We start from the raw sequence: 25,815 nt of genomic DNA, 5'->3' as shown, positions 1-25,815 counted from the left end.
AAGACCACAACTATAAGGAAATAATGTAGATGCAGAGCCTAATTTCGCCCTGCTTAGGAGTTTAGTTTTATTAGATTGAATGAGACGAAGTAGGTGTTGTTGTAGGTCAAGAGCAATGGCATATGGGCAATTTCACATGATTCAAGCTATACTCTGAAATCTTTCAACTCTGGATTCTCTGTCTTTTTTGCCTGACTTTCTATCTTGAAGCCAACTGAGTCCCTGCTAAGTTCTCTAGCTTACCTGACATCCATTTCATAAATACTATGGACACCTTCTTTAAACCAGGGACTGAGCAAATGACTGTTGATATAAGGGCAGAAGGAAGTCTGTCCTTGGCTTTTTTGGAGCTCATTGTCTAATGAGAAAGGGAAACTCTAAAAATATATGATCTGTTTGGTGATAGAAGTATATCTGAAGTGTTATGGAGAATCAAGGACCATCATACTTGCAGGTGAGTATTGACATTTGGGTTGTATGGTCAGTCATGATGCCAAATGTTAAGGCTGGGGGCAGAGAAGGAGACTGAATGTTCTCAGAAAGGGCCTATAACTTGATAGGGCTCAATGATAGAATACAGGGAGGTAACAGGAGATTGGTGTCAGATCTTAAACAAGCATGGCCATTTTCTTCCTTTATCAGGTGGGTGAGACACAAAAATTTTTCTAATTGGGGAGGTAACATTTTTTGAAATATAACTTTGCAAAATTTAGAAAAGCTTGTTTTTTCTATGACTGAGGAGACTAGAAAGGAAGAATCTAGCAAGATGAATAGGATATATAGGCTTTAAAAATTATCTTTCTTGTTTTTCTACCAACAAAAGAACCATAGATTCACTTAAGCAACTCCAACATTATGAAAATATATAACATAGAAACCAAAAGTTTTCTGTAATACAATGGCCCAGACCTAAACCACTGTTACTATACCAAAGTACTGAACTGATATAGATACACTTAAATTTCAATATATAAACCACCATATTAACATAATTTTCTGCATACCAGTAAATATAGAACTACTTCATTTTTTAATGGTTGTGTAATGTTTTATCACATTAATGAACTAAAATTTATTGAATTAATTTTTATTCTATGGAAACATCAGCTGTTTTCAATTTTTCATTATTATAAATAATCCTGGAATGAACATCTTTTTACATAAGACTTTGCAAACTTGTATTTCTGTAGGATACATTCTTAGAAATCCTTCCAGGAACTGACATAAAAAATAGTCATTTTTTCATTTAAATGATATTGCCAAATAACCATCATAAAGCCTGTATCAACTTCTATCCCCATGGTGTATGCAGGCCCCATTTCCCTAGGGGAAAGGAGGATTTTTTTTTTTTTATAGGCAGTCTGTTCTTATCAAAGATATTGCAGAACCTTGAGACTCTTCATTCAGCTCCATGAATGTCTGTAGTTCACACATCTCTCTGGTTTCTAATAAATTAGCATTAATAGAAGCTCGAAGATTTGCCCAAAAAAGTCCACATTTACGCCTATCCTTGGGCCATTCCAAGTATGCTTTCTTTTCCATAAGAGCTTTCAGCTTAGGATACTTGGTAGGGATACAGTAGAGGGGAATGGGTTCTAGTAAGACAAAAATAATGTAATCAGAATTTTCATGGAAGAGATTGTGGTGAGCAAAGTAAAGTTCATAATGGCACCACTCACTCTGGACAAAGTTGGGAGACAAAACAAAGATAGACTTACAGCTTTTCTCAATGCAATTCATAATATTTTCAGTAATGCTCTTGCCAGGGTCAAAGTTTCCTTCATGAAGGCAAATCAATTTCTCTTCTTTCTCTAGATTGGGAATTAATTCATGCTTCACCCAGGTAGAATCATGTTCATTGTATGAAATAAATACATAGAACTGGACATTTCTCTTGAGTTGTTCTTGGGTTGTCTTCCTAATCCTCTGCAATGTCTGTGTCCACTGCCCTAGCATCCTGAGATACCAAGGCAGATCAAAGTAGAGGCAGCAGAAGGCTATAGCCGTCCCTAGAACTAGCATGATAACCACAATGGTGACAATCAACAGAGCTGTGTTGCAAGATAATTCAGGAAGATGAACGTCTTTTAACCGAGTCCCCTTTAGATTCAAAGGGTATTCACAGATGTATGAATCTGACCATCCAATCATCATACCCTCTGAATATTTTTCCAGCTGAATGAAATCTCTTAATTCACAGGTACACCGGAATGGGTTTCTTCCTGCATTCAGAGTCTTAACTTCCAGACAGCTCTGGAAAAAATCCAGAGATGGGCTGAGAATTAAGTTCATTTCAATGTTCAGAACTGAAAGTTTTCTGAAATGACTGCACCCAGGAAGATCAGTTAAAAAATTAAATGCAAGATTTAGTTCTCGCAAAGACTTCAGATGAATAATCTCTTTAGGGACTGTTTGAATTTTGTTATTATTCAGGTCAAGTATTTGAATACTTCTGGGCAAGCACCTGAAAACAGAATCAGCAAATTTGTTGGATGACAGGTTCATAGTGGTCAAGGTTTCTGGCCAAAAGCAATTTTCATCATTTTCATATTGTAACAGATTCTGGCTCAGATCTAAGTGCTTCAAGGATGTGTTGCCGGCAAAGAAACTCACTAAAGAAAGTGTCTCCAATTTATTGCCCTTCAAAATGAAAGTTGTCAAATGAGGCAATTGGATAGGTTGCTTAAACAGGTCATCCGTTAAGATATTATTAGCAAAATTTAAATATTGGAATCTTGTAGGATAATTAGGAAACTGCACGTGTGGCATTTGTGCATCTGATATAGTTAGGTTTTCTATATCCATTTTGGTAAAAAGCAAGTAGACCCTCTCCTGTGGAATATAAAAAATTCTGAACTGTATGTGCTCCAATTTTATAGCTCTCATTACACTATTTGAGTAATCAAATGAATTATGGTCAAGATAAACTTTGCCTCCAAAAGTCAGATGTTGGACTTGGAAACATTCTACTGATGTATGCCAAACAAACTGGAAGAGGAAGAGAAGGTCATCCCAGAGTAAATCAACTTTATTAAGCAGTAGAATAGATGCCTTGGAATTCGCTAACGTAAGATTTTGTTGAGTTTCATAACTTGCAAATTGGCTTTTGCCATCTATATTTGTCATCTCTAGTATTTTTGAAGTCTTGATTCCATCACGCAAAAGAACCCAGAAATCTGTGTTCATTGGTAAAACAATATGCAGTTTTGTTGTGTTTAAGGTGGGCAGGCTACCTTCTTCATAATAAGAAAGACTTCTCAATCCTAAAAAGACAGTATTTAGATGCAAATGAGCAATTTTCTGGAAATCTGATTTTTGTATTTTTGCCCCACTCAAACCTAGGATTTCCAAATGTGACATGTTGCCAGTCTCCTCACAGATAGGCACACTATCAAAGTCATTGAAAGAAAGATCTAAATGTCTGAGACCTGCCAGCGAATACCAAGTTACAATCTTCAATCTGTTGTAGGACAAATCTAAATATCTTAACTCTCTGTTGAATTCGAAGGTCTTGATATCCAGCTCTTCGATTCTGTTATGGCATAGAATCAAAACTTTCAGTTTAGAGACAGAATGAAAATCTGAACTCTGAAGTTGAGAAAGGAGGTTGTAGGATAAATCCAGTGTGGTTGTAGTTGGGGTCAAGTCTTCAGGAACCTTTCTTAGGGACATGTTGGAACAGTTGGTTGTCAATTCCCTTTCTTCTGGCAGCATTGAAGCCCAGCCCTGCACTGACATAACAATACTACAAAATACATGAATGCTTCTGATAAGTGTCATTGTAATTCCAAGGATTCTATTACTGGTTCCCTCATATGAATGATGAAGATGAGTTCAAAATCCTAGAAAGATATATAATATTAAGTGGTTATGTCATTTTTTAAATCCTATATGGTCACTTTTGATCCCCCAAATTCACTCTATCCACCAAGAGTTTGGAACAGAGTTCGAACCTGTACATTGAGTCTTTGACATGATCTGAGACTTTGGCTTATAGATTTCCAAGCCAGGTGCTCTGCCATAACCCCGTCACTGCGGCAAGTCAGAATTCACAGAAGGAAGATATATAGTAATTGGCAGAAGTGCCTTTCTCCCAGTTCAACTTAGGAATTTCATTGCCAGGCCATACTCAATACTCTCCCTTACATCTCATTTTGATAGCCTGAAGCCAACCCCACACATGGGTGGCCTCCCCAGTTAGCCACATCCTCCATCAGTATGGCGCACTTGTTACAATCGATGGACCTACATCGACACATTATAGTCACTCAAAGTCCATAACTGACATTACTGCTCACTCTTGGTGTTTGACATTCTGTGAGTTTGCACAAATGTATAATGGCATGCATTCATCATTATGCGTACATTCACTGCCCTAAAAATCCTCTGTGCTCTGCCTATTCATCTTCCTTGCACTCCACACCCTTTAGAACCACTGATATTTTTATTGTCTCCATAGTTTTGTTCTTTTCAGAATGTCATTTGCCTGGAAACATACTGTATATAGCTTTTCAGATTGGCTTATTTTACTTACTAGTATGCATTTGAAGTTCCTCCATACTTTGCATAGTTGGATAGTTTGTTTCTTTTTAGCACAGAATGGTATTCCATTATCCAGATGTACCTTAGTTTATTTATCCATTCACCTCCTGAAGCACATGTTGGTTTCTTCTGAGCTTGGGCAATTATGAATATAGCAGCTTAAACATCTATGTGCAGGTTTTGTGCAGGATTTAAACTCTCAGTGAAAGCACTTTTTTATTACCAAATACTATGGGCTCCTGAATTGATGACAAGGAATTATTCTTCATCTTTTACATTTGTGGACATAGAGAGCCCTTTGAGCTAATATCTGACTTTCAACAACACTTACCCTTATACGTGGAAGGTCTAAAACATAGAAATAAACAGAATAACTCCTGTCCTTAGGGCTCCATATGTCTTTAGGTTGGTGGAAACAGCAACTTGGATCTCTGTCAAATAAGAGCAATAATGATGAAAACGATTTCCATTTCTAGGGGGTTTTCTACAGAGCCAAAGTACATACACCATGCCTGCCCAGATACATGGGCGCACATACACATAGCTTCTCAGAACAACGGGGTAGCATGAACAGCACAGAAAGGTCTCACTACACCATATCTTCCCAGAGAGTATTCTATCTTTTGTTCCTCCTGCTGGTCTGTGGGAGTGACCAGTCTGAGGAAACTGAGGGTTGGTATGTATTGGGCATATGTATTAAGCAGGAAATACATGCATGTATTAAGCAGGAAAACTCTCATCGAGCTATTTACCTAGCCTTGGTGTTTTTCCAGTGTGTGGTGTAGGAGGACATAAAGTTTAAGAGTTTACAAATTTAATATTAGAATCTAACCCCTTCTCACCACCTCCCCTCCTAACTTCTTTCTTGATAGACTTCCAGGGGGTCTTTCTTCTCAGCCTTGTGCCGCTTCAGTCATTTCCGCCCAACAAACAGAATCTTTAAAATGTACATCAGAATCTGCCATTCTTCTTGTCCAAATCTTCCACTGGTTTCTTATTTCAACTAGCGGAAAATCTTGAGTCCTTGCAAGACCTGACATCTTCAATCCACTTCTCCAACTCTAGTCTGGTCATTTCTTGACTTTCCAAGCATGTTCCCACGTCAGATTTTCGAACTTGTACTTGCTGTTCTTTCTCCAAAATACACTTTCCCCAGATGACAGGTGGCATGCTCCCTCACTCCCTTCATATCTCTGCATGAAGGTCACCGTATCAGAGAGACTTTTGTTGACCACCTCTACAAAATGTCACCTCCCAATCCCTCTCTATTCTCCTTATCTTAAAGTTATTTTTCTTTTCTTTTAAAAAAATTGTTTTATGTTTATTATTTTTGAGAGCTAGAGAAACAGACAGAGCACAAGCAGGGGACGGGCAGAGAGAGACAGACAAATAATTCAAAGCAGGCTCCAGGCTCTGAGCTATCAGCACAGAGCCCAACGCGGGGCTTGAACTCATGAACTGCGAGATCATGACCTGAGCTAAAGTCAGACGCTGAACCAACGGAGCCATCCAGGAGCCCCAAAAAGTTATTTTTCTTTCTAGCCCTTCTCACCACCTAACACGCACATTTACTACTTTGTTGATGGACTCTCTCTTCTTACCCCTTACTGGAATGTAAGCTACGTAGGAACAGAGTTCTTCTACCTGTTTTATTCATCGCTATTGCCCTAGTGTCCTGAAAAGTTCCTGGCAGAGTCGGTACTTAATAAATATCTTGAGTAATGAATATTATGAAAATCTTAGTTCTTTAATTGCCTCTGTTCTGTGTCCAAACAACTTGAAGTCTGGCTCTTCTCTCAGAGTCCTCAGATTTCTGCCTCCATGAGTTTCCTCATCTGTAAAATGCAGGTAATTTTACAGTACTCCTCTCCCAGAGTTTTCAGATAAATAAATGAGATAATATGTATAAAGGCATGATGGGGGGACAAAACAGGCAGAGCTCAGACTAAAGGACACCTGGAATATTACCTCATGCTCCTCTAGATTTTTCTTTCTCTAGAACCTGCTTAAGTTTGTCATTGTTGTTGTTTAGAAAAGTGTTTAGAAATGTTGTTGTTAGAAAATGTGGACATTTCCCAAAATAACTTAGACATGAAAATACTTCATAAAACTATTTTGTAGAATATAGGAAAATGGATATAGAGATGTTCGACCATCTTGTGACATGACTGGGAAGAGAAGACTTTGATTTTGATATTCCTTGTCCATGTGTGCGCAGTGAAAGGGGACACAAAAGACACTGGGTGGGGGGTGGGAATGCGGAGATGGTAATCTGGAACTGGCCTGGGGTTTTCACCTTTCCACTGGGAATATTCCTCCAATTTGTCCCAGGTAGCCTTTTCTGGGTCACTTCTTTTTATATAATACTTAATATAGCATCCAATGATCAATAAAAGAACAAGTCATGAACATAAACAAAGAACCTTTATGATACAACTTGACGTTCATGATAATTTTCCAGATTTTAAAAATACAGCAAAATAAATCTGTTACCAGTACCATAATATTAATCCATTACCCACTTTTAAGATGACCTTAGTAACTTGCGCTGTGTGATGAATCTATACATTTATACCTATTCAAGTCTGATAGCATCTCTACTCCGTACTGACTCTATCATGCAAATGAGGCGGTGGCCACTTGATGTCCTTTTAGGAAAAACCACTAGTATACACTGAGCTATGTAGTATTAACTTTATATACTTGATCCTTATAACAGCAGCCTTACAGCGTCAGTGCTACCACTGCTCACCTTTTACAGATTTGGGAGGTGGTGTTGAGAGAGGGCTTATAACTGCCTCACAGTCACAAAGTTAATAGATGGTGAGTCCAGCCCCTGGTGTCTCAGCCCTTCTGCTACCTTGTCTCTCTAGGGTGAGTCAAGGTAAATTTGTTTTAAAAATATATTATAATACTCTAATCACGATGAAATTGTATCTCACTAAGTCATACTGATTCTTTAAACTTTCCCATCCTAGAGTCCAAGGAACCTAATGAGTCAATCTGCAAATGCCACCTAAGTTTAGGTTTTATATCAATTACTTACAAGGACTGACAGGGATTGAGCCATTCTGTTGAGCCCTGTCTTATTTAAGCCACTGTATTTTGTTACAGCAGCCAACCTAAGTCCTAACTACATACTGTTACATTTAGAATAAGACCCAAACACCTGATACTGGCTTATAACACCCTCCATGAGCTGCTCTTGCTTCTTTCAAGGATCTCTCTTCATACCACCCTTCTCCTGGCCCTCTACACCAGTCACATGGTCCTTCTTTTTGTTCCTTGGCCGCAACTTTACTTGCTCTGAATTTAGGGCTTTGCACTGGCTTTCCCCTTGTTTGGGTTACTCTTTTCCCAACACTTCCTTGGCTGGATCTCTCTTGTCCTTTAGATCTTGGCTTAAAAAGTTTATCTCCTCGGGGCACCTGGGTGGCTCAGTTGATTGAGCATCCGACTTCGGCTCAGGTCATGATCTCACGGTTGGTGGGTTCGAGCCCCACATTGGGCTCTGTGCTGACAGCTAGCTCAGAACCTGGAGCCTGTTTCAGATTCTGTATCTCCCTCTCTCTCTGACCCTCCCCTGCTCATGCTGTCTCTCCCTCTCAGAAATAAATTAAAAAAAAAAAAAACAATAAAAAAAGGTTTACCTCCTCTAGGAGACCTGACTTGACCACCTAATCTAAAGTGGCCACACTTGCTATTAGTTCACATCACCTTATTTTATTTCTCTTCAAAACAGAGCACTTATGGCTCTCGGAAACCTGTTTGTTTATTTATTTATTGACTGTCTCTTCCATGTCTTATACCCATGAGAGAAGAAAGGAGCTGATGAACTTTTTCACTTCTGTGTCTCCTCCTAATAGAATAATGCACAAAGCACATGCTCAGTAAGTACTTTTTAAATGTATATATGAACGAGGGGTGCCTAGCTGGCTCAGTCGTTGAAGTATGTGAGTCTTCATCTCAGGGTTGTGAGTTTGAGCCCCACGTTGGGTGTAGAGATTATTGTGAAAAATAAAGTCTTTTAAAATAAGTAAATAAATTCAATTTTGTATCTCTTAACACAAGGTGGCACATAATATGTTCTCAAAAATGTGTTTTGAATGAATGAACTTGTGTTGTGAATTCTGATATGGTGCAGTACGTGATGGTCAGATCATGAGTCTAGTGTTAGAGACCGATAGATTTGTGTTCAAGTCCTATCTTAGCCACTTACTGCCTGTGTTAACTGAGACCATTTATTTAACTGCTGAAAGGTTCCATTTTTTCATCTATAAAATGTATTTTGTGCAGAGGCATAAAAGAGATAATGTATAGAAATCACTGTTACCGTGTGTGGCTTATCACAAATGGTAGCAGTTATCTAGGCCAAGGGTAGGGTGATTTTAGACAAATTTTAAGGGGTGTCAAGAAACCCAAGAATCAAGATAAATAATCTTTTAATGAAATATTTTAAATTTAATTTTAGCATAAAAATTCACAATGAACAAAGTATCAAAATCTTTCGTAAAGACAGGATCAGTATCACTGAATTTTCTTTTTGTCTCGGAATCCAATGTGGCTTTGGCAGGACACTAACAGTCGTAGTTATTAAGCTGACAATAGCGTTTTTAACAATATCACCTCACAGTGTAATTCAATTTGTAGCAATTTACTGAAAACCCCTAGGTTCAGGGGCTATGGCCCTTGAAAATTGCGGCAATATCTAACCTAGTTGCTACTTCTGGAATACCCTGAAATAAGGTGTCATGGCCTCATTACTCACCTCTTCTCCCTGCCCAATACCACAACCTTAACTGTAAATTATTCTGAAGAAGGGAGAGGAACTAACTCATTCTGAACTTCCCTTAATATAATAAAATAAAAAGGTGCTACCTCTCAATGTGTGTGCACTATGGTATTTCATTACATTTTTAAAAGTATGACATAAATTTTTATGAAGCATGGATTCAGTATGTATTATATATTTTTTCTCATACTCCTACTACTATTCACTCTGCTAAAAGTAGGTGAAAAACAGAGAATGACTTTCTTTAACAGTTTATGATTTAAAAGTCCAAATCAAAAGACACTATGAAATGACTATTAGTGGTTTACCAAAGAATACTTAACCATCTAATTTCTCTCTCCCAGTGATGCAAAAAAAAAAAAAGAGAAGGGGTTAAAACCTTATAGCATGTTGAATGATCTTTGCAACATAAGAAAGAGCAAGAATGACATTTTTTGAGTGTCACCTATGTGTTCAGCATAGAGCTAAATTCTTTCCATACACTATCTTGTTCAATCCCTTCAACAACTTAACAAAATGGTGACCTTTTAAGTATTGTTTATTTATTTGGGGGGGGGGGAGAGAAAGAAAGAGAAAAAAAGAGAGAGAATGGGTGGGAGAGGGAAGAGAGAGAGAGAGGGAAACACAGAATCTGAAGAAGTCTCCAGGTTCTGAGCTGTCAACCCAGAGCCTGCTGACATGGGGCTCAAACTCACCAACCACAAGATCATGACCTGAGCTGAAGTCAGACGCTTGACCGATTGAGCCACGAGGCACCCACAATGGGGGCCATTTTTATCCCTATTTCACAAATGGAGAAGCTAAAACTCAAAGGTTAGGTAACTTACCCAAAGTAACTCAGTGAATAAGTGATAGAGTATGGATTTGAACCCAGACTTCCAGAACCCAAACTGAAGGCATTTCAAACTGTGAAATGAAGTTGTTTTATGATATGATTGCTAACGTTGACTCCACTCTCAGGAGTAGCTGCTATGGTAGCTTCTTCCTCTGTTCTCACCCCATGTGCCTTTCTCTGAAGTGGCATGTAGCTGTTAGTGGACACTGCTAGGTATCATAACGCTCAAGAGACTGTCCCTACATCCATTCCTAAGTTATGAATTCATAAGAACTGAAATAAAACTTAGATAGTACCCAGAACTCTAATTCATAACTCAGTATACATTGTCTGTGAGAAAGCTCTTCTAGAAACCAAGGGCTTAGGGGCTATTAATCATCCTGTACTCTACAGTGGCCACGTGGCCATCTTTGCCCACTGTGGACTTCTGCAGGAAACTGAACAAGATATCTACATTGTGCAAAATCTAACAGATGGGCTTCTACTTTTTGACATAAAACACAAACGCAGAACTTTAAACTAGTAAAGGAACAACAAATATGCTTTAAATAGCCAAAGCAGATGTACTACATGTACATGTACTACAGGGAAATAAAAGCCAGAGAAACCTCACAACAATATTGAGGGTCATCCATTCTGCGTAGAAGAACTGACCAGGTTTAATCAGCAACCAGTGAAAATAAACCCAAGCCAGCAAGTACCTACAAGACAGTTCAAGTCCTTAGATCAATAGCCCCAACATCACTCATTAATCATTGATCTTTAGATGAATATAGGAAAATAATAAATACTAAAAGTCTGAGTAAGGCTACTTTCCTCCCATGTACATGGGTTCCAATGATCTCTTCTTTAGAAAAGACCCATTCCACCCTCATTTCTTTCTCATGAGTGTTAGAGCAAACAAGGCTAACAGTTCTTACCCCGTGGCTTGCAGCGGCTCCAGCAAAGCTGCAGGTGCGGATGATTCATTGACTGGGCCACAACTGGCACAGGAGCGCCTGAATCAAGGTTTTCCATGAAGCTTAACCTCCTTTGCCCCCTACTGCATGCTAGTGGCATTACACGTTGCATGAATCATTACAATTGAGCACTCTTAAAAAATGGCCGTAAAATACACATACATAATATCTACCATTTTAACCATTCTTAAAGTTTATTTAGTTGGAGAGAGAGGGAGATGTAGAGAGCACAGGCTGGGGAGGAACAGAGAGAGAGGCAGAGAAAGAATCCCAAACAGGTTCTACACTGTCAGCACAGAGCCCAACATGGGGCTCAAACTCTCAAACTATGATGAGATCATGACCTGAGCCAAAATCAAGAGTCCGATGTCTAACCTGCTGAGTCACCCAGGTGTCCCTAACCATTAAAAACATTTTTTAAATATTTATTTATTTGTGAGACAGAGACAGATCGTGAGTGGAGGAGGGACAGAGAGAGAGGGAGACAACAGAATCTCAAACAGGCTCCAGGTTCCAAGCCTTCAGCACAGAGCCCCACGCGGGGCTTGAACTCATAAACTATGAGATCGTGATCTGAGCCGAAGTGGGACACTTAACCGACAGCCACCCAGGCGCCCCCGCCCCTAACCATTTTTAAGTGTTGTGCCACTAAGTACTTCACATGGTTGTGCAACCAACACACTGTCTATCTGTAGATCTTTTCATCTTTCCAATCTGAAGCTCTAGACTCATTAAACAATAATCATATTCCCACTCCTCTCCACCTGTGGGGTCAACTATTCCATTCTCTGTAGGAGTCTGACTACCCTAGGCACCTCATATGAGTGGAATCATGCAATGTTTGCCTTTTGTGACTGGCTTATTTGTGCATAATGTTTTAAGGTTCTTTCACATTGTAGTGTGTATCAGAATTTCCTTCTGCTCTCTTTCTCTCTCCTGATAACTGAGCCACCTCAAAACTCACTGGTAATGCTAGAAACATTCTATCCTCATCATCTCAGACCTCCTGCCTCAAATGTGGCCACAGTTGTGTGACTTCCTGGTGTAGATGTCACAGTCTTTAAAGGGTGATTGCCCATTTAAACTTATTGTTAACTCCTTATCTAACCTTTTAAGGTTAGATATTGTTTCCTGAGACTTCATTCTCTGGTTGGGGTGGCAGGGTGGAAATGCTTCCAGTCTGTTCTCTGAAATCTCACGTCCCTTAATGAGAGTTCTTTGGGACCTAGTTACCCTTCATGGTCTTGTAATAACTAAAACAAACAACAACAAAAACAAACAAAAAGATTTCTAATACCTTCCTTGAGAGCAGTGAGGTTCACACATATTGGACTAGGCTGGCCTCCATGATCAAAACCTGTTTGTCAAGGAAATCCTTCTCACTTCATGGCAGTGGTGGTAAGGCCTAGTGATGTACCCTCCATTATCATCCTGGTTCTTTTATGTATCTTTCTTTCTCTAACTGCTCTCACTCTGACTTCAAGATTAAAGTTTTATTAAAGAAAAAATTATTCCTAACTCTTGTTAAACAATAGTAAGGCAGGACTCTGTTCTTCCCTGTTGTAGTATATATCAGATATATATCAGTATATATCAGTATATATATGTCTTCTTTAAAGCTGACTAATGTTTTGTTGTGCATATATACCGTATTTGTTCATCCACTCATCCATCACTGGATATTTGGGTTGTTTCACCTTTCGGCTATTATGAATAATGTTGCTATGAACACGGGTGTTCAAGTCCCTGCTTCTGATTCTGTTGGGTTTATACCTAGAAGTGGAATTGCTGGATCACATGGTAAACTGCCATATTGTTTCCCAAAGCATTTTAGAGCACTTTGATGCTGAGTTACAGCAAAGTTCAGATCAGGGAGCCTGGGTGGCTCGGTCAGTTAAGCGTCTAACTCTTGATTTCGGCTCAGGTCATGATCTCACGGTTGTGAAATCAAGCCCCTCATTGGACTCCATGCTGACAGTGTGGAGCCTGCTTGGAATTCTCCCTCTGTCTCTGCCCCTCCCCCACTCACGTGTACTCTCTCTCTCAAAATAAATAAACTTAAAAAAATTCTTGTATTAAGAATGTACCCTCTCCCCAATTTCACATATATATAAACCTATTATAATCATTTATCTTTTAATTGGTCATTCCTCCTGTGGACAATCCATTTGGAAGTTTTTATCTTCAATAATGATATCCAGCAGTGTCAGCCAAATATTTAGTATAAATAAAATCTCAAAAATAAGAAATTTTTAAACAATAATATTGGTGGAGGATGCTTGGGTGGCTCAGTTGGTTAAGCATCTAACTTCTCTTGATTTTGGCTTAGGTCATGATCTCATGGTTGTATGATCAAGCCCTGCATCAGGCTCTTCTCTGGGCATGGAGCCTGCTTAAGATTCTCTCTCTCTCTCTCTCTCTCCCTCTGCCCATCTCCTCTACTTGTGCTCTCCCTCTCTAAAAAAATAAAATAAATAAAAATAAAAACAAAATAATAACATTGTTACATAAAAATGTAATGCATGTATTTCTGTACATACTTTAGGAGGAAACCATACAATAAACAAAAACAGCATAAAGAAAAACAGCAGTTGGGGCACCTGGGTGGCTCAGTTGGTTAAGCATCCAACTTTGGCTCAGGTCATGATCCCACGGTTCGAAGGTTCTAGCCCTGCATTGGGCTCTGTGCTGACAGTCGGCTCAGAGCCTGGAGACTGTTTCAGATTCTGTGTCTCCCTCTCTCTCTGACCCTCCTCTGCTCACGCGGTCTCTCTCTCTCTCTCAGAAATAAATACAACATTTTTAAAAAATTAAAAAAACAACAACAACAGAAAATGAACCGTCTACTGCACACTAAACACATGCAAACATGTCTATAAAAATAGGTACTGGAGGCACACCCATCAGGAGTGTGGGGTAGGGAATTCCTAGCTTGTTGGATGAACTAAGCTCTAAAATCTCTTTCATTTCAGAAATTCTCAAACCACTATGATTAGGACACTCACATCCTATGTTGTCCTCTCAAGGAAAAAAATTACTTGAATTTTTTTGGTGTCTAAAGAAATATTCTTCCTTTTTTAAGCGCCCAAAATATTTAAACACTTTGCCCTGCCAGTGAATGGAGGTTTTTTTAACTTATTTTTTAAAGTTTATTTATTTATTTTGAGAGAGGGGGAGGGACAGAGAGAGAGGAAGAGAGAGCTATCCCACAGATATCCACACTGTGAGTGCAGAGCATGATGTGGGGCTCTATCTCACTAACCATGAGATCATGACCTGAGCTGAAATCAAGAGTCAGACATTTAACTGACTGAGCCACGCAGGTGCCCCTTCTTTACTTATTTTTTAATTTACTTGTCAAAAACAAGTGGAGCCCAGTTAAAGAGTAGTATTCTGGGGTCACCTAGGTGGCTCAGTCGGTTAAGCATCCAACTCTTTTTAAAAATTTTTGTTAATATTTTATTTATTTCTGAGAGCTAGAGACAGCGTGAGTAGGGGAAGGTCAGAGAGAGAGACACACACAGAATCTGAAACAGGCTCCAGGCTCTGAGCTAGCTGTCAGCATAGCTGACAGGCTTCAGGCTCTGAGCTCAAGCCCACGAACAGCGAGATCATGACCTGAGCCGAAGTTGGACACTTAACCGACTGAGCCACGTAGGCGCCCCATAAAGCATCCAACTCTTAATCTCAGCTCAGGCCATGATCTCACACTTGGTGAGATCGAGCACCGCGCTGGGCTCTGTGCTGATAGCATGGAGCCTGCTTGGGATTCTTTCTCTCCCTGTCTCTTTGCCCCTCTTCTGCTTGCACTCTGTCTCTCTCAAAATAAATAAATCTTAAAAAAGAGAGAGAGAGAGAGAGAGAGAGAGAGAAAGAGAGTAGTATTCTGTGTCATTATCATCATCATCACAATAGCTTGTTTTACTTTTCTAAAGTAAATACAGGAGTATTATAGGAAATATTACATACAGTATGTTGGCTAATCCTCTCCAGAAACTCCATAAAACTTATCTATAATTCCCATTTGACATATGATGAAAATTGTTCAGAGAGAATAAGAAACTCACCCAAGGTAATCATCCGGTAAGAAATGGAGTCACGGTTCAAAACTGAACCTGAGTCCAAAGGCCACAGTGTTTTCACTATTCCAGGTGCCCAAAAGTTTATGTACTACTCTCTCTGCCTTCATCTGGAATTTCTAAATATTTAAAACCTTATTTACAATTAGCAATAGTAAGCTCAGAACCATATTCACTGATAATTTGGGGGTGTAAATTTTTTTATTGCCTTCAAAAATTTTCCCCCTTTATCTGTCCCCTTTCTCCCCTCTTCTCTTACTCTGAGCTTTGGAAATACTGCCATCGTAACACCTCCACACACACATACAAACACATACACTCTCTCTCTCATGTGATTTCCCCCTCTTATAGATATCCTTCATATATGTTTCAATGAACAGAGAACCCTGTGTTATCTCAGGTGGTTGGAGGTTTATTTTAAAGACACTCCAGGAGGAAGGAAGGCTACAAGTTCTCACAGAGAACTAGAAAAATGGCTGTCACAGTAGCACTGGTGGCTGGACCATCTTGTTGTATTCTCCAAAGTGGACAAGGGCTGTTCTCTACTCTAGTAATGAGTCAGCTTCTCTTTGACTCTTCCTCTTTCTTAATCTGCTTCTCTTTCTACTGCCAGCTTCTCTTTATTGCTGCCTTTGCTTCTATTTCTTACTACAGCCTGTTCTCAGTGTTATAGTTTATGGGCAGAACATGCCTCATCCTGAGGATACTTCCCGAAGATAAGAAATCTGATTGGATCTTTGTATCCAAGGAGCTCCAAAATGGAGTATCTCTATTGGGCAGAGGACCCATGGACCATCTGACAGTCTACTGGCCTATATTACATCTTGCCTTTGATAGGGCCTAGGTTCCTGATCTGGGCACTCAAGGCTTCCAGCTGGTAGAAGGAATGGACTGAGATTGCTTAAAGCCATCACAAGTTAGCTCATAGTCTAGTACAAAGTATATGTTGAATAAAGCTCCTCTAGTTTAGTTATAAACATCAGGAAGAGAAAATAGTGACACAGTGTATTTTTTCTGAATTATATTTATCAAAAATAAAAGGTAATAAAATTCTCACATGGTTAGGAAATTCTAATAGCTTATCATTCATTTACTATACATAACAAATATAAGGAAGGGAGAAAATTTTAGTTTGAACGGATAAATTGAGTGGTCCTAAATATGTAATGGAAACCTAAAGAAAGACTTTGCAGAGATTTGGTAAATACTTCATTATCAATGACTAGAGTAGCACTGTCCAATAGAATAAAAACAATGAAAACCACACAAGTAACTCTAAGTTATCCAGTAACTATATATATCTTATTTTATTTTGTTATTTTATTTTATGTTTATTTATTTTTGAGAGAAAGAGAGACAGTGTGAGCAGGGAAGGGGCAGAGAGAGGGGGGACACAGAATCCAAAGCAGGCTCCAGTCTTCACGCTGTCAGCATAGAGCCTGATGTGGAGCTCCAACGCACAAACTATGAGATCATGATCTGAGCTGAAGTCAGACACTTAACTGACTGAGCCACGCAGGTGCCCCTCTAGTAACTATATTTAAAAGACAAAAAGAAACAGGTTAAGTTAGTTTCAATATATGTTGAATCACCGTATCAAAATATTAACATATAGTCAATATGAAAACTATTAAGATATTTCTTTTTTTTTTTTCTTCATACAATGTCTTAGAAGTCTGGTATGTGTTTTACACTTACACCACAATTCAACTCAGACTTGTCACATTTTAAGCACTTGATAGCCAAATATGGCTAGTGGCTATCATGTTGAACAAATTGGGCTAGAGCCTTAAGTTAATTAACGACCATCCTATAATTAGCCAACAAACTGGAACTCCTATTCACCCACAGAATTTTCCCCACTAATGCCAAATGCTGATATTTCTCATTTCCTCGCCTCTTATCATTCCAATTCCTGTTCCCTTTCTCAACTGATCCTATTCACTCTACAAATGGCCCTACTGTAGAAACATCTATCAGGACCTTGGGACCTGTGTTCTCAGAAATTACCCTAAAGGCTTTAGGGATAAGCCTATATATATATTCAAGGTAGAATGGGGGAGAAAAGAGGGAAGATAAGCAAATACTAAAGAAAGATTAAAGAAGTATAGAGAAAAGGGCATCTGGGTGGCTCAGTTGGTTAAGTGTCCAACTTTGGCTCAGGTCATGATCTCATGGTTCATGGTTTCAAGCCCCATGTTAGGCTCTGTGTTGACAGCTTGGAGCCTGGAGCCTGATTCAGATTCTGTGTTTCCTTCTCTCTCTGCTCCTCGCCTGCTCATACTACTGTCTGTCTCTATCCCCCTCAAAAAGTAAGCTTTTAAAAAAAATTAAAGAAGGAAAGAGAGAAAATGGAAGGCTTTATAAGCAGAAAAGATAGAAAATCTAAAGGAGAAAACAAAAATATAAAGGAAAGAATGGAGAAAATAAGGATGAAGACAAGGGACAGGATAGGAATGGAGACTATAAAAACAAGTGACAGGTGGGGCAGGGGAATAAAATTTATAGCTAAACAGGGAGTGGCAAAAGGAAAAAAGTAGAGAAGGAAAGGAGGGAAGTCTGGATTTCTCATCCAGGTGCCAGTTATTATTATAACTTTATTAATAAGCTGCTTAATGTTTGTTGTATTGTTTTTTTAAACAATTGTTTTATTGTTTTATTTTGAAAGAGAGAAAGCATGAGTTAGGGAGGGGTAGAGAGAGAGAGGGAGAGAGAGAGACTCCCAAGCAAGCTTCTTGCTCAGATTGCAGCCAGACATGGGGCTCGATCTCATGACCATGAGATCCTGACCTCAGCCAAAATCACAAGTTAGACACTAAACCACCTGAGCCACCCAGGCATCACACTTAATGTTTGTTTTAGACCAAGTTATAGAGAAACACAATAATGTAACAAACGCCCTGTAAAGACACATCAATGTGAGAAATCTCCCCAGATTTCCTGGTTTTCAACCACATATGTGCAATGTTTTGATTGAATCTGAAAAAATTACACACTGAATCAGATATCTTCCAATATATCCAGTGGTGTGCTAGAGCCAGGTTATACCAGCTCATAAAAGCAAAGTTTTAATTTTCAAGAATTTTGTGAACCAGTTGGCCAAAACAACCATTATTAAAAATTAAATTTTATATGCTTGCAATTAAATAATATATATTAAAAACAAAATAATAGGTACTCAAAATTCCTTCCTTCCTAATTATTTTAGTAGATATTTACTGTTTATTATATTCTTAAAGTTATTCATGTCTTTTATAACTGTATGGCAGAAACACTATAAAGAATTAATAGCATTGTCTTTCTTGGTTTTTACCTGTTATAGTGGAACACATACTCCAGTAATTTCCTATGAAAGTCTTTTGAGGGTTAATTTAAGCAGGACTTAAATGTCCTGCTTCATATTTGATTGATTGTTTGGCTGTATGTAAATTCCTAAATTCCAAATAACTTTCCCCATACAATTTTATTTTCTAGCTTCTGGTATTGAGAAGTGCAATGCTATCTTATTTCTGACTCCTTGTACATGTGTTTCTCCTTCTCTCTGGAAACTTTTAGGATCGTTGTCTAACATTATGCTAAAATTATTCTAAAATCTCAAGAGGTGATGTCTTGTACCATTCACTTCTCTGGGTATAGTTAAGAGTTTCATGTCTTCCAATAGAATTTCTTTGCTTTATTACTTTGACAGTGCCTCCTCCTCCATTTTCTCTGTCTAAAATACTTATTAGATGCAGGTGGACCTCCCAGATTTAGGCTCTTATTTCCTATTTTTTCTCTTACATTGGTATTAGTCCTTTTGTTCCTTTTTTAAATGTTTAGTTCTCTTAGAGGGGGGAAGGGCAGAGAAAGAGGGGACAGAGGATCTGAAGCATGCTCTGTGCTGACAGCAGAGCACTCGACGTGGGGCTCCAACTCTCAAACTATGAGATCTTTCCCTGAGCCGAAGTTGGACACTTAACTGACTGAGCCACCCAGGTGCCCCAATCCTTTTGTTCATACTCCTTATAACTTCCCTTAGTGTATTTTCCAAGGCTTCGGTTTCTTTGGGGGTTAGGGCTATAATATTTAAGTTCTAAGAAGTATCTTCAAGTTGTCTTGGAAGAGAGATCACCATCCTTGTAGGCCTGCCTGTAACCACATCATCAATATGCAGCATTCTTTTCCCTGCCTCTTAAATACATAGTACCTGGGTCCTTGTTAATGAACTTCGATAATGGATCTTTATTAAGGGGGGCCATCCACTTGTATGGGTGTTAATTTGCGGAATTCAAGAAGTGGCTGTGTCCTAGTATGAGGATGAAGTCCGTCTGAGGGCTCTGGAACAGTGAAGGTAAGGAAGCAGGGATAAGTGGGTCCAAAGTGTTGGGGAGCCACAGAAAGAAATAGCCCAACAAGAGGTGGCCAGGAAATTCACATGCCTCTGAAATCCTCAGGAAGGTCTGCTTTCGTGTAACCACGCAGGTTGGGGACTTGAGTGGTTTTACTTGAAAATAAAAGGAAAAACTAGAAACTTCGGTGATATTTGGGTTACATTAGTGAGGTCAGAGTTTTTCATTGGTTTGTTTTCCGACTTAATCTTCTCTTGAACTGTCCATCTTATTGTCAATATACCAATCGGGGCTTAATGCTTTTCTATTTTATTCAACTAGTTCTTTATGTAAAAGAACTAGCTCTGTGAAAAATACTGGTGATATTTTTATAGGAACTGCATTAAATGTGTAGATTGCTGAGGCGCCTGGGTAACTCAGCTAGTTGAATATCTGACTCTTGATTTTGACTCAGGTCATGATCTCATGGTTCATCGGATTGAGCCCCATGTTGGGTTCTGTGCCGACAGCATGAGGCCTGCTTGGGATTCTCTCTCTCCCTCTTTCTCTGCCCTTTGCCTGCTTGTGTTCCTTCTCCTCTCTCAATTTTATTTCTGTTATTTCTCCTCTCCCGTTTGTGATTTTATTTATTTTCGTCCTTTTTCTTTTCAATAAGTCTGGCTAGAGGTTTATCAATTTTATTGATTTTGTTTCAGAGAACCAGCTCCTGGTTTCGCTGATATGTTTGTGTGTGTGTGAGTGTGTTTTAGTTTCTACATCATTTATTTCTGCTCTATTCCATATCCCTTCCTCCTTCTGGCTTTAGACTTCATTTGTTGTTCTTTTCTAGCTTCTTTTGGTATAAGGTTAGGTTGTTTACTTGATATTTTTCTTGCTTTCTGATACAGGCCTATATTGCTATGTATTTTCCTCTTGGGACCACTTTTGCTAAATCCCAAAGGTTTTTGAACGGTTGTGTTTTCATTTTTATTTGTTTCCGTGTATTTTTTTAACTTCTTCTTTGGTTTCCTGGTTGACCCATTCATTGTTTAGTAGCATATTATTTAACTTCCATGTATTTGTGGTCTTCCCAGACTTTCTCTTGTGGTTGACTTCTAGTTTCATAGTATTGTGGTCAGAAAAGATGTGTGTTACAATTTCAGTATTTTTGTGCTTGTTGAGGCCTGTTTTGTGACCTAATATGTGATCTATTTTGGAGAATGGTCTATATGCATTTGAAAATAATATGTATTCTGTTGTTTTAGGATGGAATTGCTGGGAGCCGCTCCGGCCTCACTGGATGACAGTCACAGCGAGGAAATAGCAGCGTTTGCACAGCTCCTGCCATGAGAAAAGAAAATTGGTATCTCCTGCTACTACTGGCTCATGTTGGAAATGAGCTGCTGGTATTGATCAGGCCTCACAATATTCCAAATCAGATCGATATTCCCCACACAGATTCCTCATAAGGAAAAGCATATCCCTGCCTTTTCAAAAGAGATTTTAGATGAAAGCATTGGGGATGATTGTCAAAAGGCTCTTCCTATGGGCCTTGCAGATCCAAGACTTAGATAATAAAGGGGGCTAAGAACACAAGAGTTACAACTGAGTCTGACCCTGAGACAAAGCCTAATTTAGAGTTAAGGACATATCCACCCCCACCCAATTGTTTCTGCTTGGAGCACCGACTCCCAAGGCATCTTGTGATCAGTATTCAGAGTGACTTATTCTGGCCTTGAATATGCTGATTGCACCCTGTGAAGGAACCTATTGAGGAGCTTCTTCTTTTGTGATTATGGGAGCAAACATTGTATTTCCTGAAAGATCTGTTTTTCTTAATACTTCTCCTTAAACAAACAAGCTATTGACCCTGCTCACAAAGAACTAACTTCACCCTTTTTATGCTAAAAACATTGTCTGGTATGCTAAAGATACCTCCCTTCCCCATAGGATAAGCATCTAAATCACCTACCTCAATCACTATTGATAAAGGTTATGCAGAAATCTTCTACAAATCTATGTTCTGGGAAATTCTTACATATCAAAGAAGTTTGTCATCAGAAATCATTGTCTAAGGCAAATGCCACTTCTGTGGCATCCCCCAAACACTTAATTATAAAATAAAGTTGAGCCCCAGTCAGAGAGGAAATGCTTACCTGGTGACCAGAAAGATTCTCATGGCTCCCTCATCCCTCCCTCACCAACAACATCCATCCTTCAGGGACCCCTGGATCTGGCCGGAGCCGGCTTCCGGCATGGACTATTCTGAATCTATCTGTTACGTCCATCTGGTCCAGTGTGTCATTCAAAGCCATTGTTTCCTTGTTGCTTTTCTATTTAGATGATCTGTCCATTCATGTAAGTGGGATGTTAAAGTCCTCTCCTATTATTGTGTTATTAATTAATTCCTTTGTTATTGTTTTATATATATGGGTACTTTCATGTTGGGTGCATAAATATCTACAACTGTTATATCTTCTTGTTGAATTGTCCCCTTTATGATTATGTAATGCCCTTCTTTGTCTCTTATTACAGTCTTTGTCTTAGACCCTAGTTTTTCCAATATAAGTATTGCTTCTCTGGCTTTCTTTTGATATCCAACTGAGTGTTAAATGTTTCTCTTTCCCCCCACTTTCAATCTGTACGTGTCATAAGGTCTAAAATGAGTTTCTTGGAGGCAGCATTGGCAGGTAGATTTTTTTTTTATCCTTTCTGACACACTGTGTCTTTTGATTAGAGCATTTAGTCCATTTACATTTGAAGAAATTATTGATACAGATGTATTTATTCCCATTTTATTACTTGTTTTGTTGTTGTTTCTGGGGATGTTTTTCTGATCCTTTCTTGTCTTTGTCACTTTTGGTCTCTTCTTTATGCTCAGAGTCCCCTTTAATATTTCTTGCAGGGCTAGTTTAGTGGTCACAAACTCCTTTAGTTTTTGTTTGGGAAACTTCATCTCTCCTTCTATTCTGTATGATAGTCTTACTGCATAGAGCATTCTTGGCTGCAGACTTTCCCATCCAGCACTTTGAATATATCATGCTACTCCCTTCTTGCTTGCAAGTTTCTGTTGAGAAACCTCCAGCTGGCCTTATAGATTTTCCCTTATAAATTATGGACTTAAATTTTGTCTTGCTGCTTCTAAAATTCATTCTCTATCACTATATTTTGCAAATTACAACATGTCTTGGTGTTGGCCTGATTTTGTTGATTTTAATGGGATTTCTCTGTTTCTCTTGGATCTGGAACTCTGTTTCCTTCCCCAACTTAGGGAAATTTTCAGCTATTATTTTCTCAAACAAATTTTCTGCCACCTTTCTATTTTTCTTCTTGCTACTCTTATAATATCGATGTCACTGAGTTCCCTAAATCTATTCTGATGTTCCATAAGTCTTCTTTTTCTCTTTTGTTCAGCTTCATTATTTTCCATTATTTTGTCTTCTTTGTCACTAATCCATTCCTTGGCTTCCTCCAGCCTGTTCTTTGTGCTAAGCCTATTTCCAATCTTGTTTATTGCCTTCTTCATCTCTGACTGATTCTTTCTTCACTATTTTATCTCTGTGGTAAGGGTCTCACTGACGTCTTATATTCTTTTCTCAGGCCCAGTGTGTATCCTTATCATTATTGCTTTAAATTCTTCATCAGGCATGTTACTTATATATGTTTCACTTAGAGCTCTGGCCGTGGCCTGATCTTGTTCTTTAATGTGGAATAAATTCCTCCATCTTGGCACTTTGAATAAATCTCTGTCTTCTTCTCTGTGTTAGAAAAACCAGTTATGTATCCTGCTCATGAAAGTAGGAGAGGTCATGTAGTGCCCAGGGCATAGTGCTTCAGGGAGTGTCACTGGTGTGTGCTCTTCTGTTATGTTTTTGCTACTCTATCCTTCAGGCCAAGTTACCTGCAAAGGCTCTCTTTGTGGGCAGTGTTTGGTCCTTGGCCTGAATGTGGAAAGTACTAACTAAGTGTGCTCTGGTCTGCTTGTGAAATGAGACCTGAAACCAACTCCACCAGAATTGAGGCCCTGCAGAACTCTCTGGTCAGGAGACATGGTGTGGGCAGAGATTGTGCTGGTCCTCCGGGGCAGGGGCCCACTCTGCTGGGACTGAGGCAACCCTCACTGAGGAGAGCAGTCCTGTGACAGCACAGAGGGGTGGTCCTTGGTGTAAGCAAGTTAGGCAGCCAATGTCCTCTCTGAGCTGCTTCCCTCAGGTGGCTGTGTTTATGCTGAGGGACAGGGTAGTGAAATAGCACCAGTCATTTCCTTTATTCCTGAAGAGGCTCTGTGAATGCTGCCTCTCAGAGGAGCACTCCTAGAATAGGGAATAACTCCCCTTTTTGTGCCCTGTACATTTTTCAGATTGTTGTTTCCACACTGTCTCTCCCCAAACTGTTTGCTTGTCTTCTATCTGGGAGCTGTTGAAAACTTAGTTTTGATATAATTTCCTTTTGTTGGTTATAAGTTTTTCAAGTACAGAAAACTATAAAAGCAAAAGTAAACACAAACACAGGTTTAGCAGTGATAATGTTTTTGTATATTTTCATCTAGACCTCTTTCTCTGCATATTTTTTTGCTTCCACCCACAGAATCAGTTTTATTTCAATGCATTTCTTTCTATTCTTTTTTCTATTTTCTAGAATTTATTTTTATAATTTACATCCAAGTTAGTTACCACATGATGCAACAATGATTTCAGAAGTAGATTCCTTAAGTGCTCGCTTCGGCAGCACATATACTAAAAAACAGAAGTAGATTCCTTAAGCCCCTTACCCATTTAGCCCATCCCCTTCCCACAAGCCCTCCCAAAACCCCGTTTGTTCTTTATATTTAAGAGTCTCTTATGATTTGTCCCCCTTCCTGTTTTTATATTATTTTTACTTCCCTTTCCTTATGTCCATCCGTTTTGTATCTTAAAGTCTTCATATGACTGAAGTCATGATATTTGTCTTTCTCTAATTTCATTTAGCATAACACCCCCTATTTCCGTCCACGGAGTTACAAATGGCAAGATTTCATTCTTTTTGATTGCCAAGTAATACTCCACTATATATATATACTCCACTATATACAGTGTATATATAAATACATATATATAGTATGTATATATACCACATCTTCTTTATCCATTCACCCATCGATGGAAATTGAGCTCTTTCCATACTTTGGCTATTGTTGATAGTGCTATTATAAACATTGGGGTGCATGTGTCCCTTCAAAGCAGCATACATATATCCCTTGGATAAATTCCCAGTAGGTCTACATATTTTTAACATATGAAACCATCCTATACACATATAGAATTATTTTAAAGCCCTTGATATGTATTGCCAAAAATTTTGGCCTCTTATTATCACTATATAAAATGACGATTTCATAGCAATTTCATTAGTATAACAGGCTGATAAAAATGGGACAATTTTAATCTCAATTTGTTATGGCTTCTGGAGTGAAGTGTGAGATTAGATAACAGGTTTTGTAATCCTTTGCTGACTTCCAGCCAATAAATGGGGTTGGAAAGTCTGAGAGGAGTTAAAGATTAGAAGAGGATTTTTGGAGAGTTTTGGGTGTATTATGAGTTCCATTTATCCTCAAGGAGATGTCAGATGTGCTCCCTCTTACCCCAATCTTAGTAAAAAGGCTTCAGTAGAACCCATTTGGAAACTTGCCAAGTAAACTCTGCATTTGGGAGGATATATTGTAACCAGTCTTTAATTCATATCAAGGTCTAAAGGTCTTGGCTAGGTACTCTAAGAGTATATTTTACAAATGATGAAATTTAGGCCTAGAAAGTTTAAATAAATTATTCAAGGTCAATTGCAAGTAAGCAATGTAAGTAATGGAGCTACAACTGAAACCCAAATGTTCTGAATCAGAGCTTGAATATTTACCCATTCTGCAATATTCTCATTTACCTGTGAAATCTTTATTATTTCCATTACTATATATTTCTTCATAAATTGACCTGACCTGAATTCTTCGTCTTTCAATTTGGAATTCTTTGGATTCCAACAATACAATTTCAACTTCTAGCAGCCTCCTTAAAATATTTGAGATCAGATATTTATATTCAGGATGGATCAAACTGCTATTCTTAAAATGTTGAATTTGTTAGATAAACTTTAACTGACTCTATTACTCTCCTTAAGGACTTTTTTAGAGTTCAAGATGCAATGGGTTGAATTGGGCTCCTCACAATTCATTTGTTGAAGTCTTAAACCCCTGTACCTCAGAACATGACCTTATTTGGATATAGAGTTGTTGTAGATGTTATTAGTTAAGATGAGGTCATTAGAATTGTCC

The 25,815-nt window shown here is 38.7% G+C and overlaps 1 protein-coding gene across 1 annotated transcript; it reads right to left on the bottom strand.

Annotated features, from left to right (window-relative positions):
• Positions 1 to 1,218: 1,218 nt before the first annotated feature.
• TLR10 (toll like receptor 10) lies at positions 1,219 to 11,139 on the bottom strand. The gene is made up of 2 exons (XM_077758861.1): positions 11,090 to 11,139; positions 1,219 to 3,842 (listed from the first exon to the last, which is right to left on the bottom strand). The coding sequence occupies exon 2, from the start codon at positions 3,778 to 3,780 to the stop codon at positions 1,351 to 1,353; it is 2,430 nt and encodes an 809-aa protein (XP_077614987.1). The 5' UTR covers positions 3,781 to 3,842; positions 11,090 to 11,139; the 3' UTR covers positions 1,219 to 1,350.
• Between the last annotated feature and the right edge of the window lie 14,676 nt (positions 11,140 to 25,815).

The sequence above is a fragment of the Crocuta crocuta genome, unplaced genomic scaffold, assembly GCF_008692635.1.
Source record: "Crocuta crocuta isolate KB4526 unplaced genomic scaffold, BGI_CrCroc_1.0 scaffold223, whole genome shotgun sequence".
In the NCBI taxonomy this organism is placed as follows: Eukaryota; Metazoa; Chordata; class Mammalia; order Carnivora; family Hyaenidae; genus Crocuta; species Crocuta crocuta.
Note: the sequence above shows the minus strand (reverse complement) of the source record. Positions and strands in the feature narration are given on the sequence as shown.